Raw genomic sequence first — 14,142 nt, forward strand, 5'->3', positions numbered from 1 at the left:
GGAGAGAAAAGAGTTTGAGCAGTTCCCCCTGAACCTTAGGTAAAGTGGGCATCTTTCTCATTAGAAACTTGTGGATTAAATGCCAACACGATATGGCAGCACCGTAACTAAGCAATAAAGTGTAGTAAGGAAAAAAACTGAAGAGGGCAAAAAAACAAAAAACAAAAAACCCAAAAAACCACAGGAGATAAGTGCCTTGAAAGGTCCCATCTACAAACCCAAAACTATGAGAGGAAAATCAGTGCAAGGTTGTATGTAACTGTATCTTTCTTCGATGTCACATAGTGACTGGCCTGACGTTAGAATAGAATATGCTAAACAAATCTGGATGAAAGGAATTCTGTGCTCTAGAGGCTGCATTAACAGAAGGCAGAGGGCACTCCACTTGTGATCTCTGGGGCTGCTCATGAGCTGTCACACCTCCAAACCCAGGAAAACACTGACTTGACTGTCCTTGCTATTTCATCAAACCAAACTTCCTCAGCCCATAAAGTAGCCTCCAGTAACTCTCCAGTTCCCCGACAGAACTTCTAATCAAACAAGTCATTTAGTTCAGTCCAATGAATATTTATGGAGAGCCTAATTTGTGCTAGGCTCTGTGTTAGGAGCTAAGGTACAATCAGAGATAAGACATGCCCCTTGCCTTTCCAGGGCCTCATTTCACCAGTACATTCCTTTTACCTCCCTTATCATTCTTACAAATACAAGCTCTTGGCTACCTTATCTGTCCTTGCCAGAATTACTTTCTTTGCCACACACTCTAATTCGCTGTCTATTCATCACTACCACTTGTCTCAGGGCTTACCTCCTTAAGGAAACTCTCTCAAATTAACTTGTCCTTAATTGATCACTCCTTCACTCTCTTTGCCATAGTTCTATATTTTCCACTATTACTTTGGTTGCAGATTAAAAAACAAGTTCCTGGGGTTTTATAATAATTATAAATGGATAAAGAAGATGTGGCACATATATACAATGGAATATTACTCACTCATAAGAAGAAACGAAATTGAGTTATCTGTAGTGAGGTGGAGGGACCTAGAATCTGTCATACAGAGTGAAGTAAGTCAGAAAGAGAAAAACAAATACTGTATGCTAACACATATATACGGAATCTAAAGAAAAAAAAAAAGTTTCTGATGAACCTAAGGGCAGGACAGGAATAAAGACGCAGACATAGAGAATGGACTTGAGGACACGGGGGAGGGGGAAGGGTAAGCTGGGACGAAGTGAGAGAGTGGCATGGACATATATACACTACCGAATGTAAAACAGATAGCTAGTGGGAAGCAGCCACATAGCACAGGGAGAACAGCTTGGTGCTTTGTGACCCCCTAGACGGGTGGGGATAGGGAGGGAGGGAGGGAGGGAGGGAGACGCAAGAGGGAGGAGATGTGGATACATGTATATGTGTAGCTGATTCACTTTGTTATAAAGCAGAAACTCACACACCATTGTAAAGCAATTATACTCCAATAAAGATGCTAAAAAAATAATAATTATAATAAAGAATAAATTATAAAAGAAACAAATCATCCACAGTTGCCCCTTTAATACAACTGTTCTAATCCATGTCCACATGCACACGTGATATTGACACATCATAATACCAGGAAAGATATAGTTATTCTTCTGCTATTTTAATAATCTCTACTATTTGTAACTCCACTTTTCACTGGATATACCACACACAGAAATATTACATATTTTGATAAATTTTAAACATAAAAAGTAAAATTTTATTTGACATGCCCTTCCTGATGAGTGACTTTGCTTCTCGATTACTTCAGATATTTGTGAGTGACTATGACTTAATACTAGAGTGAGATCTAGTTCACACTATTTCTATTTAAAAAATTTCTGTAGTCTTGATAAAGCACTAAGATATCTTACACAAATAAGGCGATGGGAAAAGGAGGAGCCTTGTAATTACATCAGTTATTTCTTTACATTCCTTTTTAGGTATATTTCCTCCCCCTGCCCACAGCTCAATAAAACAAATACTAAAACTAATTTTAGTATTTAGTATATATTTAGTATAAATACTAATTTTTAGATAGGTCATTATCATGTGAAAATTCAATTAGGTATATTTTCCATTTTGCTAAAAGCAGAAAATTAGAAACCATCTACTTTACAAAAACAATCAGCTAGGGGGATTTCCCTGGTGGTCCAGTGGTAAAGAATCCGCCTTCCAATGCAGGGATGCGGGTTTTATCCCTGGTTAGGGAACTAAGATCCCACATGCCACGGCGCAACTAAGCCTGCGTGCCACAACTACTGAGCTCGCGCACCTCAAGTAGAGAGCCTGCGTGCTGCAAACTACAGAGCTCACGAGCCCTGGAGCCCACGCGCCACAACTAGAGAAGAGAAAACCCTCATGCCACAACTAGAGAGAAGCCTGCACGCTGCAACTAGAGGGAAGCCCACGCTCCACAATGAACACCCAAAGCAGACAAAAAAATAAATATTAAAAAAAAAACACAAACAAAAATAGCTAAGGGTAACCCATTAAGCAGTCATGAAAGTCATTCAACTTTTTAATTCTGAGAAAATATACCAGTAGAGGCTTTATCAATATTTATTAAGAAACTTAATTATTCTTGCTAGTCTTTAACCTACAGGTTATTTTTTTTTTAGTTTGCTGTACTCAGCACCATTTATACTCATGTACATTCATTCATTTTATTACAGCTTTGCCATATAATCTTTTTTGAAAAAATTTTAACCTGTGTAAATGCTTTAACTATATTTTCATCAAAATCTTACAGCTATAGATGCAATTTATTCAAAATAGCCAGCCAAATCAGACTTGTTTTCAGTCCCAATTTTTCAATTTCAAGAAATGTGGTAATATGAATTAAGGAGAATTGTAACTGTGAAATAAACTGCAAAATGCATCTTGTAAGGCAGATTATAAGTGGTCAGATCACAATTAATATAAAGACCTAATAAAATTAATTTATCAATTGTTTAATAAGTGAGCAGATGTAAATAAGTCAATATGTTCTTCCTCCTTACTTAATTTGGATTATAATGCAGAACTAACTTTTTAAGTTACTTATGAAACAGGAATATGATTAAAAAAAAAAAACCATGAAATTTCTTCAGTAAATGTACATATGTATATATACTGAACACTGATCCTTTAGTCATTAGGAATAGTTAAGTATAATAATCACAAACAACACGATTAATCTAATAAGACATCATGATAAAATTTTTCTATATATTTAATAAATAAGAGAGGTATACACTGCTAAAAATTAACAGATTTGTAGCCAACACATAATTTTACTTTTTAATAGGGGGCAGCAGATAGTAAAGATGTTATAAAGACTGTCATCGAAATAAATACATCATGATTTTAGGTTTTTAACAACTAATTGACCAGTGCATACCCAGTCTAAAGGAAATCACATAAAAGTTTATCCACAGGCTTTACCTGGTTCGCTGTGAAAACGTATGTTTCAAAGCATCAGTCTCACTAAACTATACTGCTCAAGCTGTTCAAAGGTGCTTTTCTTTTCAACTAAGACATACCCTCAGGATGAGTACTGAGAAGGCCTGAAAAGAACTGTGTTCTTAAAACAAGTGAAAAAGCCATTTGTGGCCTCCAGATGCTCTCTTTGCTTTATACGACTGGATTCCTTTTCAAGAACTACGCACCCTTTGACTAAAGTGGATATAAAAGAAGCACAGTTGCCCCACTTCACTATCATGTACAGTGTCTAAATTCAGAACAACTGAACACACACCAACACACCCAGGCTCTTATGTCAAGCTTCATCTGTAACAGAAGACACAATTCAGAAGGTGAAGACTGGAAACCCAGCGGTAACGGCACCATCATTAGTCATCAAGGGAGGCTTCCTCCTTGCCTGGAACCTCAGAGAAGCATGCTCTAATAGGATACGGGATGGTGGAGAATCTGCCCTTCTTTTATGTCATATGGAAGAAAGTTTATTTTGAATTTAAAAGTCAGTTCTCAGGCAATCATTTTTAAGTACAGTTGGTAGAACTTGAGGATCTGTAAATTAATTCCCTTACAACTGTCCAGGATCAAGGAGTCCTTGAACGCTCTGCTCTTCTCTGGATGTGGCCTCCCCACGGGGCGGTGGGCACCTCACAGAGCACAGAGAGCAGGGCCATTTGTCCAGGGTCACTTTGTCACCTGGGAGTATGGATTTCAAGTCTCCCCAAACTCTTGTTTTTGAGTTTGCAGAGAAAAGTACGGTCTTCACCGAAAGAAAATCTAAATGTTGTCAGTCTGAGAAGAAACACGCTGTGGGGTGTGGTACCTTTTTAATTTTTTAATTTTATTTTTAAATCACCGTTGCCTCACTGACTGGACTCTGCTTACAACATGTTCCCCAGTTCTGAAAGAGCTGCGATTTGCCTGCCAACAAATTCTTGATGAATGTCAAAGGTATAACTTTACTTGTGCTAATTCTATTTAAATCAGATGAGACACTAATATCAGAAGAATTTTATCAGTTTGCCTTATAATTTTAATATCAGTTCCCCATTTTTTCAAGAGAAGAATTTTATCTGGAGAGCTAAACGCCTCAACGTGTATGTAATTTATTAGATTATAACCTCGGACGTGTGTAGCAGTCACAGCAGGTACAAACATTTAACTGGCTTGAAAAAATTCCTGGTGGTAGGAGAGCTGATTGCCACTCACAAGTAATAAAAGACTGCTTTGGACCCAGAGAAGGTGGAGGTCTGTCTCTGTTATTTACTGTGTGGTGAGCTTCAGGAAACCACTGAGACTCTAGGATATCAATAACTCAGATATCTCACCTGAAAGACAGGGATACAAATATTCACCTACCCTGCACAACTGTTGTGAAAACAGTGTAATGTAGGTCCAACCCCCAGGCTGAGAACATGACTGGCAGGTATTTTTCAACAGGCAGTTTTCATTACTTCACAGCTTACCAGAACCATATCCAGGTATTGGCCCTTTGGTTTGAAGGTCTGGGAGCCCCACATTTAGAGCGTTGGGGACCATGTTGTCCAGATGCGGCTTGGGCCCAACGGGATGAGACGGCGAATGTTTCATGCTGGGCTGCCTCTGCTGCTGCTGCTGCTGCTGCAGGGCGCTCACCATTCGAGCCAGCTGGAGGCGAGCAGGGGCAAGGGAAAACAGACACGTGAGAAGCCAACACCCTGAACCTCACGGGGAAAGGCGGCATTTGAGTCATGTTTGCCAGCAAAGAGGTTAAGCAGAGATGCATTCCTCCCGTGGAGCACCAGGGGGACCCTTCCAGTGCCACGTACCTGCTGCTCCTGCTGCTGGCGCACGGCTTGAGAAAGCTTCCTCTGGTTCTGTAACAACTGCTGCTGTTGCTGCTGCTGCAGGAGCAGCTGACACGCCTACAAAGCAGGGGAGAAAGAGAGGACGAAAGTTTCCTAAGACAGACTTACTGGGAAAACTGAAAGGGCCTGTGAATGAATCAAGTGCCCGTGAAGGAAGCACCACGGAGTTCCCAGTCTACGGGTCACATTTACCTGCAGTTGAGCTGATATATCAACCCTTAAGCACACTCAACAGTTTGCATGAAATGAAGCAAATAAAAGCTAAAGAGAAAAAAAGGAAAAAAAGCAAGTAACCTTTTTAGCTATAGGAGGAAAATCTGCTACTTACCAACTGAAACTGGGGAATTTGTGGAAGCTGGCTCAGCATGGCAATTTGTTGAGGAGATAACTGGGGCCCCACATTGAAAAGACCTGGATTCAGGCCACTGTTGGGAAACTGCTTGAGCATTGAGGCAGAAACCTAGCCAAAAGAAGGAACTTTCAGAATTTATCAAAATAAAATTTTCTTTCCGTGAAATGAATCTTATTAGAGCTAAAGCAAGCACTGCCAATTTTTTCCTTGAAAAATATTTATGAAAAATATTAAACAACTGGGAGAAATATACCAAAGTGTTAACAATGGTTGTCTTTGAGTGGTGAAATTACAGGAGCTTTTTAATTCTCTTTTTAGACTTCCAAATTTTTCTACACTAAAAATTATGAATTTTACAATCTAGAAAATATCAAGAAAAAAATAATGATAATATAACTTTTGTCTGAGAAGTTATTACTGGAAATGTGCTATAAAAACATCCACTGAACCCACTGAATCAGTGAGTGCCATGGAGAACAAACTTACTCCCTCTTCCATGAGTGGTAAATAGCATTCTGGTCAAAAGCTTAGTTCCAGAGGCAGACCGTGTGGACCTGCCTTTTCTAAGGTAGAGGACTCAGAGCAAGTGACTTACTTAACCTTTCTAAGCCTCACTTTCCTTATCTCCAAAATGGTTGTTTGAGGATTTTACGAGTTAGCCCATGTTAAATGCTTAGAAATGCACTCCGTACATGTTCATATTATTTCACAGGATGGTTCTTCAGATGTCCAGACAATGATTACAGCTCACCTGCATCTCATCTCCAGGCTACATATGATCAGTTCTCTCACCTGTATCTCAATTCAATTTCTCAACGCAGAGCCCAGGACACAGAAGCCATTTCCTAATGTTGTCTAATACTGGGTAGACCTGGCCATCACTAACTATTCTTCTAAAAGCCATGCTTTTAACAGTTCCTACGATCTCAACTTCTCTGATGATCATATCATAACTCCTAACTCACACATTAAGCCTACTGTCAATTAAAATCTACAATATTAAAATTGTAGATGGGGCATCAGATTAAAATTACATGGGGCGTTTTACTCCCCCATGTAATTTTTAAGCAGCTGGGTTTAAAAATTTTATTAATTTATGTTTTGATCCTTAGGACTTTACATCTATCTTTATATGCATGGCACATAGCAGATGGTCGATAAACACCTATTAGATGAATGAACCTCTCATATTTTAACTTACTAACAGTCACCCCACCAAGTTATCTTCTACCTATTATTTCACTTATTCCCAGTTTGAGTTTCCCCATCTGGTGACTGACGGGAATGGTGAACTTGACAGAGCTGAGGATAAATTTAGTCACGTGCCACTAAAAACGTCCTTCCAACCTGAAACTGGTCTAAGTCCAGGAATAGTCAATCATTTCTAATCAACACAACTGTTTTAGACAGCTTGTCAAATGACTTGTCAAAATAGAGATACAACAACTTTATCGTTCCTATAATCCAAAATTTTTTTACCAATCAGTGAAGAAAATGAGTTAAGTTCAAATATGTTAGCAAACTACGATTCTCGATTCCTAGTACAGGTGCTCAGAAACCATGTTTTTGATAATCTGGTCTAGAATCTTGCTTGGAATTGGCACCAAGTTTATCAGTCTTTAAGCCACTTTCCTTGGTCTTTCAAAATTAGAAAAAAAAAAAATTCCCCCATTCTCCTTACTTCATTGTAGGGGAGGGGTGCTTCTTTCTCACTGCTGACCTGAGGCTCCACACAGAGGGGCATCCACCTTTATCATAACACTCTGGGCCTCTTTTCCTTACATCCTGGCAGCAAGCCCACAGGGAGGACTGCCCTATTCCAGTTACTAGGGGGTAAGTTTGGAATTCAGTATTAGGAAGCTCACATTCTCCAGTATCAGCTTTCTCGGTAGTAAAGGGGACGTTTAGGCCCCTGGAAGCCTTCCTCTTTTTGTCTTAAAAATTCAGGATTTGGGCAGGAAAGAGGGGTTGTCATTATTAAACCCTCCTCCTTGAAGACCCCAAGCATTCTTCAAAGATCACAATCAGGGCTCTGCAATTCTTTCCACAAATTCTTTCTCTGCTGTAGGATTTAATGCATCTTAAACCCTTCTTCCCATGTTACCTTTCTTTAGCATCACAGTCAAAGTTAAATTCTTCAGCTTCCTAATACTTTTGAGTCACCGTCTCTGCTACATTCTCAAGAATATCTGCCTATCTTTTCTTTGACACTTTCTAGTCTAAAAACATCTAAGTTCAAGTTTCCTATACTTGGCTCACCAACTCGTTTTCTTCCAAGATCTCAGGCACTTGCACTTAAACTATCAATTCTCTCATTTTGGAAAGTATTTTAATTTAAAGTAATAGTTTTCCCAGCTGCTTCCTCTCTACTCTCTACGAGATGCTGAGCGTTGCCAACCAATTAAAAAACTTGTTTGACGCTACTATATAAAAAACAGATAAACAAGGACCTACTGTATAGCATGGGGAACTATATTCAATATCTTGTAATAACCTATAATGGAAAAGAATCTGAAAAAGAACAGATATATAGATATATATAACCGAAGCACTTTGCTGTACACCTGAAACTAACACAACATTGTAAATCGACTACACTTCAATTAAAAAATAAAGATAAACTGACTTAAAAAAACAAAACAAAACAAAAACCCACCTTATTTGATTTTCTATTTTAACAGACCCCTAGCAGATAGGAGCTCAAAGCAGGCACACCATTACTGTGCACTTTACCTCTGCACGAGTTTTATGGCCAGCATGAGGGACACACCTTCCACAACTCCTCTCAAATAATAATTCTTCATCTCTCCTTTGAGTTCACCTGAATGGTCACCAGTGTGGCTTAACTTATTGTCTCTGATATAATGGTTCTAACCTCACTGTATTAAAAGGTTTCTTTCTTTTTTTTGTTTGGTGGGGGGTGGGAGCAGTCGGCGACAGGGAAGGAGGCTACGAGTGGAGATATATCCTACGCTATCACACCATATTCTAAACCAGAGTCTTAGACCATACCTCAGTGACTCATGAAATCATATTTCTTACCTTCACAGTGTGAATCTTAAATTCATTTGGTTTAGCAACTATACCAGGTTGAACTGTGTCCCCCACCCCCCAAATTCATGCCCAACTGTGATCTGAGAAATGTGACCTTATTCAAAAGTAGGATCTTTGTAGACATAATCAAGTTTCAGATGAGGACATAATGGATTACAGTGGGCCCTAATCCAATGACTGGTGTCCTTAGAAGAAGAGAAAGTCTAGAGACACACAGGGAAGAATGCCATGTGAATATGGAGGTGGTGATGGGAGTGATGCATTTACACGTCAAGGAACACCAAGCCCTGCCAGCAGCCACCAGAAACTAGGAGAGAGGCATGGAGCAGACTCTCCTCTGGAGCCTGCAGTAGGAACCAACCCTGATGACACCTTGCTATCGGACGTCTAGCCTCCGGAACTTGCAAGAGAATAAATGTCTGTTGTTTTAAGCTACCCAGTTTGTGGTCATTTGCTGTGGCAGTTTCTAGAAAAGAAACGAATACAATAACTCTGTTTGCAGGCCTGTGCCATCTGGTATGTTAACTACTAGCCTCATGTGGCTATTGAGCAGCTGAAACATGGCTACCCTAAGTGGAGTTGTGGGGTTTTTTTTTTTTTTTTTTGGCTGCAGCACGTGGCATGCAGGATCTTAGTTCCCTAACCAGGGATCGAACCCATGCCCCCTGCAGTGGAAGCGTGGAGTCCCAACCACTGGACTGCCAGGGAAGTCCCAAGATGTGTTTTAAGTGTAAAATACACACCAGATTTCAAAGACTTGGTATTAAAAAAAGGAAAGTAAAAATTTTAATATAATTTAAAAACACTGAGTAAAGGTTGAAATGATAATAATTTAGATATATTGGTTTAAAGAATATATATTATTAAATTAACTTTACCAGTTTCTTTTTATCTTTTAAATGGGGCTACTAAAAACTTTAAATTCCATTATGTAGCTTGTGTTACATTTCTACTGGACAGTGCCGCTCCAGGCTGTCTGTACTGATCAGCGTGTTTCTAACTTCCTTTCCAAAGCTTTCATCTATGATTCATGGGAAATCTCCTTTGCTTATTTTCTTTCCCAACCTACTGGCCTCCAAAATAAAGAGCCATTGTCTGAACTGTCATTTCTCCTCCCTTCTTTCAGTTTTTGTTTTTTTAATTTTTATTTATTTATTTATTTATTTTTGGCTGCATTTGGTCTTCGTTGCTGTGCGCGGCTTCTCATTGCAGTGGCTTCTCTTGTTGCGGAGCACGGGTTCTAGGCGTGCGGGCTTCAGGAGTTGTGGCTCACAGGCTTCAGTAGTTGTGGCTCGTGGGTTCTAGAGCGCAGGCTCAGTAGTAATGGCACATGGGCTTAGTTGCTCCGTGGCATCTTCCCGGACCAGGGCTCGAACCCGTGTCCCCTGCATTGGCAGGCGGATTCTTAACCACTGTGCCACCAGGGAAGCCCTCTTTCAGTTTTTTAAAATAAATTTATTTATTTATTTATTTTTGGCTGTGTTGGGTCTTCATTGCTGTGTGTGGGCTTCCTCTAGTTGCGGCAGGCAGGGGCTACTCTTCGCTGCGGTGCGCGGGCTTCTCATTGTTGTGGCTTCTCTTGTTGCATAGCACGGGCTCTAGGGGCACAGGAGGCTTCAGTAGTTGTGGCACGTGGGCTCAGTAGTTGTGGCTTGCGGGCTCTAGAGCTCAGGCTCAGTAGTTGTGGCGCACAGGCTTAGTTGCTCCGCGGCATGTGGGATCTTCCCCGGCCAGGGCTTGAACCTGTGTCCCCTGCATTGGCAGGCGGATTCTTAACCACTGTGCCACCAGGTAAGCCCCCTCTTCAGTTTTAAAAGACCTACTGGACAAATCAGCTGGTCTGCTGATTACCGTTTCTCTTCAGTCTTGAGAATGTATATTACCCCTTGCCATGAGCCCATGATCCCACCACCTTCCTTACTATTCCTACTACTCAAAACTAGCTAAAGAAACCACCATTCAAAGTAAAACATGCCCATGACCCAGCAGTACCCTAGAGAAATTCATCCTAGGAGACAAATAGAGGAATATTCACAGCAGCACTGCTCGTAACAGCAAATATCTGGAAACAACCCAAATGTCTATCAACAGCAGGGTAGAATAGGTAAATGAATGATGGTATATTCATATAGTAGAATACAATATGAACCACAACTGCCTAAATCAACATGGGAAAATCTTACAAGCATTATCAAGTAAAACAGTCAGAGAAGGCTACATACTGTATGATTTCATTACATAAAGTTCAAAACAGGGAACATGAAACATATTATTTACAGATAGATACAGAAAGACCTTAAAGAAATGCTCACACAAGGTATTTTTATTCTTTAATTTAAATATCAGCATCTCATATGTTCTATAAGTTGACAGTTATAAAGACTATCAAGCTTGTACCTTGAGGACTTCCTATCTAGCACTGCTCAACTTCTCCCTTCTTTTCTTTTAATTTATTATTTTTTTAATTTATTTGGCTTGTTTGTTTATTTATTTTTTTGGCTGTGTTGGGTCTTCGTTTCTGTGCGAGGGCTTTCCCCAGTTGTGGCAAGCGGGGGCCACTCTTCATCGCAGTACGCGGGCCTCTCACTGTCGTGGCCTCTCCTGTTGCGGAGCACAGGCTCCGGACGTGCAGGCTCAGCGGCCATGGCTCACGGGCCCAGCCGCTCCGCGGCACGTGGGAACCCTCCCAGACCAGGGCTTGAACCCGTGTCCCCTGCATCGGCAGGCGGACCCTCAACCACTGCGCCACCAGGGAAGCCCTCAACTTCTCCCTTCTTCAGATTCACATGTACTGTCCTCCTCCAGTGAATACAAAGGACCAGACAGATGCTTCACTGGGCTCCTGGCAAATGACTATTCATACCTGGGTTGCAGAGTAATTAAAGTGCAGGCTTGCACATTCCCATGGCAGGGAATTAATTATTCTGGCTTAAAATCCTTTCAATCGCCAGCTGGGTTGGAGAAAGTGAAGCTCTAGTTGGGAGTCAATATGGCATTTAATGAAGCGTTACAAGTGCAAAATGACAGCAATTTAAAAGCAAGACAGACTTCCCTGGTGGCGCAGTGGATAAGAATCCTCCTGCCAATGCAGGGGACATGGGTTTGATCCCTGGTCTGGGAAGATCCACATGCTGCACAGCAACTAAGCCTGTGCAACACAACTACTGAAGCCTGCGCGTCTAGAGCCCGTGCTCCACAACAAGAGAAGCCACTGCAATGAGAAGCCCGCGCACCGCAACGAAGAGTAGCCCCTGCTCGCCGCAACTAGAGAAAGCCTGTGCGCAGCAATGAAGACCCAAGGCAGCCAAAAATAAATAAAAGTAAAATAAAAAACACAAAAAACAATGGTCTCTTTATTAAAAAATAAATAAAAATAAAAGCAAGACAAACACCTCCAGAATATTACTTTCTGAACATTTGAGTAACAGGAAGAAAAAGCCAAGGTAGAAAAAACCCATGGTATGGAACATTTGTAACAAATCTTAAAGATGAGTTTCAATATCTTCTTCCTATGTTTATATTAATTATTGACTGTCCCTAAAAAGCGGTTAAAATGGATGTAAAATTTGGTAATATTCATCAAGAATTTTATAAATTTATTTATTTATTTTTGGCTGTGTTGGGTCTTCGTTGCCGTGCACGGGCTTTTTCTAGTTGTGGTGAGCGGGGGCTACTCTTCATTGAGGTTCACGAGCTTCTCATTGCAGTGGCTTCTCTCGTGGCGGAGCACAAGCTCTAGGCACATGGGTTCAGTAGTGGTGGCACACGGGCTTAGTTGCTCCACGGCATGTGGGATCTTCCCAGACCAGGACTCGAACTCATGTCCCCTGAATTGGCAGGCTGATTCTCAACTACTGTGCCAACAGGGAAGTTGCTCGTTAAGAATTTTAAATGTTCAGGGATTTCCCTGGTGGTGCAGTGGTTAAGAACCCACCTGCCAATGCAGGGGACACAGATTCGAGCCCTGGTCCAGGAAGATCCCACATGCCACGGAGCAACTAAGCCTGTGTGCCACAACTACTGAGCCTGCGCTCTAGAGCCCACGAGCCACAACTACTGAGCCTGTGTGCCACAACTACTGAAGCCCGCGTGCCTAGAGCCCGTGCTCCGCAACAAGAGAAGCCACCGCAAGGAGAAGCCCCCGCTCACCACAACTAGAGAAAGTCCACGCACAGCAAAAAAAACCCCAACACAGCCAATAAATAAATAAATAAATAAATTTATAAAAATAAAATAAAAGAAGGTCTGAGGAAAGGATTTAAAAAAGAAAAAAAAGAATTTTAAATGTTCATGTGCTTTGACCCAGAAATTTCATTCTGGGCAACTAAATTTAGAAATAATGTGGGCAAAGATCTATGTAATAAAGGATTTCTCTACAGCGTTACTTATGACAGTGAAAAATTAGAAACAATATCCAATAATTGGGAAAGGGAAATCAAATCAAGTCTGCCTGATGGAACATTTTGCCTTCTTCATTAAGAATGATCAACTTGAAGACTATATTAGTAACCAGAAAATGTTATGACCCAACGTTAATGAAAATAGCAGGCTGTTGTGACCACGAATGCAGTTATGTGAAAAGCATGCCTGTATACGAACAAAGTCTGGATAGGGGATTACGTAAAAATAATTCTTGTCATTGCGTCCAGTGGGGTGGGAGGGTAGTTTTGGGAAGCATTTTTTTCTGGGACTTCCCTGGTGGTCCAGCGATTAAGACTCCGTGCTCCCAATGCAGGGGGTCTGGGTTCAGTCGCTGGTGGGGGAGATAGATCCCGCATGCATGCCACAACTAAGAGCTCACATATGCAACAAAGATCCCGCATGCCACAAGTAAAGACCCGGCACAGCCAAATAAAAATAAATAAATAAATATTTTTAAAAGAAAGAATTTTTTTCTGCACTTTCCAAACTTTCAGTGCTGTTATTATATTCTCTTTACTTGAAGAAAAATGTTTTTTTAAACCTACCCAACTGCTTTGTTTTTTAAAATATGTAAATGACAGGAAAAAACTGAACATTCCATTGTTTAATAGTTTGCCCTCATTATGCATTAAAGAAATGTTAACCATGTTTTGCTAAATAAACACATTTCAAAAATGTAGGAGGACGCAAGTACTTTTCTTTTTCATGTAGAGCAGATACTTTGGTCATAAAGAGATTTGCAGCCCCTAAGTCTCTCAGACTAAGTTCACTGCGCTTTCCTAACAATTCCGCTTTCTAGATCATTCTGAAATGCACCTTCCTGTGACTTGACATATACTTACTGAACTTAAAATACATGCCCTGCACAGCTGCTGATGTTCAAGATGCAGCAACGAACAGAGCAGCCACAGATCCTGCCGCTGTGAAGCTTATTACCCTCCTGGGGGTGGGGTGGGGGTGAGTAACGGTGGTGGTGGTGTACTATACGC

The 14,142-nt window shown here is 40.8% G+C and overlaps 1 protein-coding gene across 4 annotated transcripts in view; it reads right to left on the bottom strand.

Moving 5' to 3' along the window:
- Positions 1 to 14,142, bottom strand: part of TNRC6B (trinucleotide repeat containing adaptor 6B) — a 190,894-nt gene that overhangs the window by 16,392 nt on the left and 160,360 nt on the right. For all 4 annotated transcript variants that reach the window (XM_007453989.1, XM_007453990.1, XM_007453992.1 and 1 more), the window contains 3 exons: positions 5,654 to 5,785; positions 5,287 to 5,382; positions 4,945 to 5,125 (listed from right to left, as the gene is read on the bottom strand). In XM_007453989.1, the coding sequence (XP_007454051.1) occupies positions 4,945 to 5,125; positions 5,287 to 5,382; positions 5,654 to 5,785 (409 nt within the window). The remainder of the gene's footprint in view (positions 1 to 4,944; positions 5,126 to 5,286; positions 5,383 to 5,653; positions 5,786 to 14,142) is intronic.

Source organism: Lipotes vexillifer, unplaced genomic scaffold, assembly GCF_000442215.2.
Source record: "Lipotes vexillifer unplaced genomic scaffold, Lipotes_vexillifer_v1.1 scaffold382, whole genome shotgun sequence".
Lineage (NCBI taxonomy): Eukaryota > Metazoa > Chordata > Mammalia > Artiodactyla > Lipotidae > Lipotes > Lipotes vexillifer.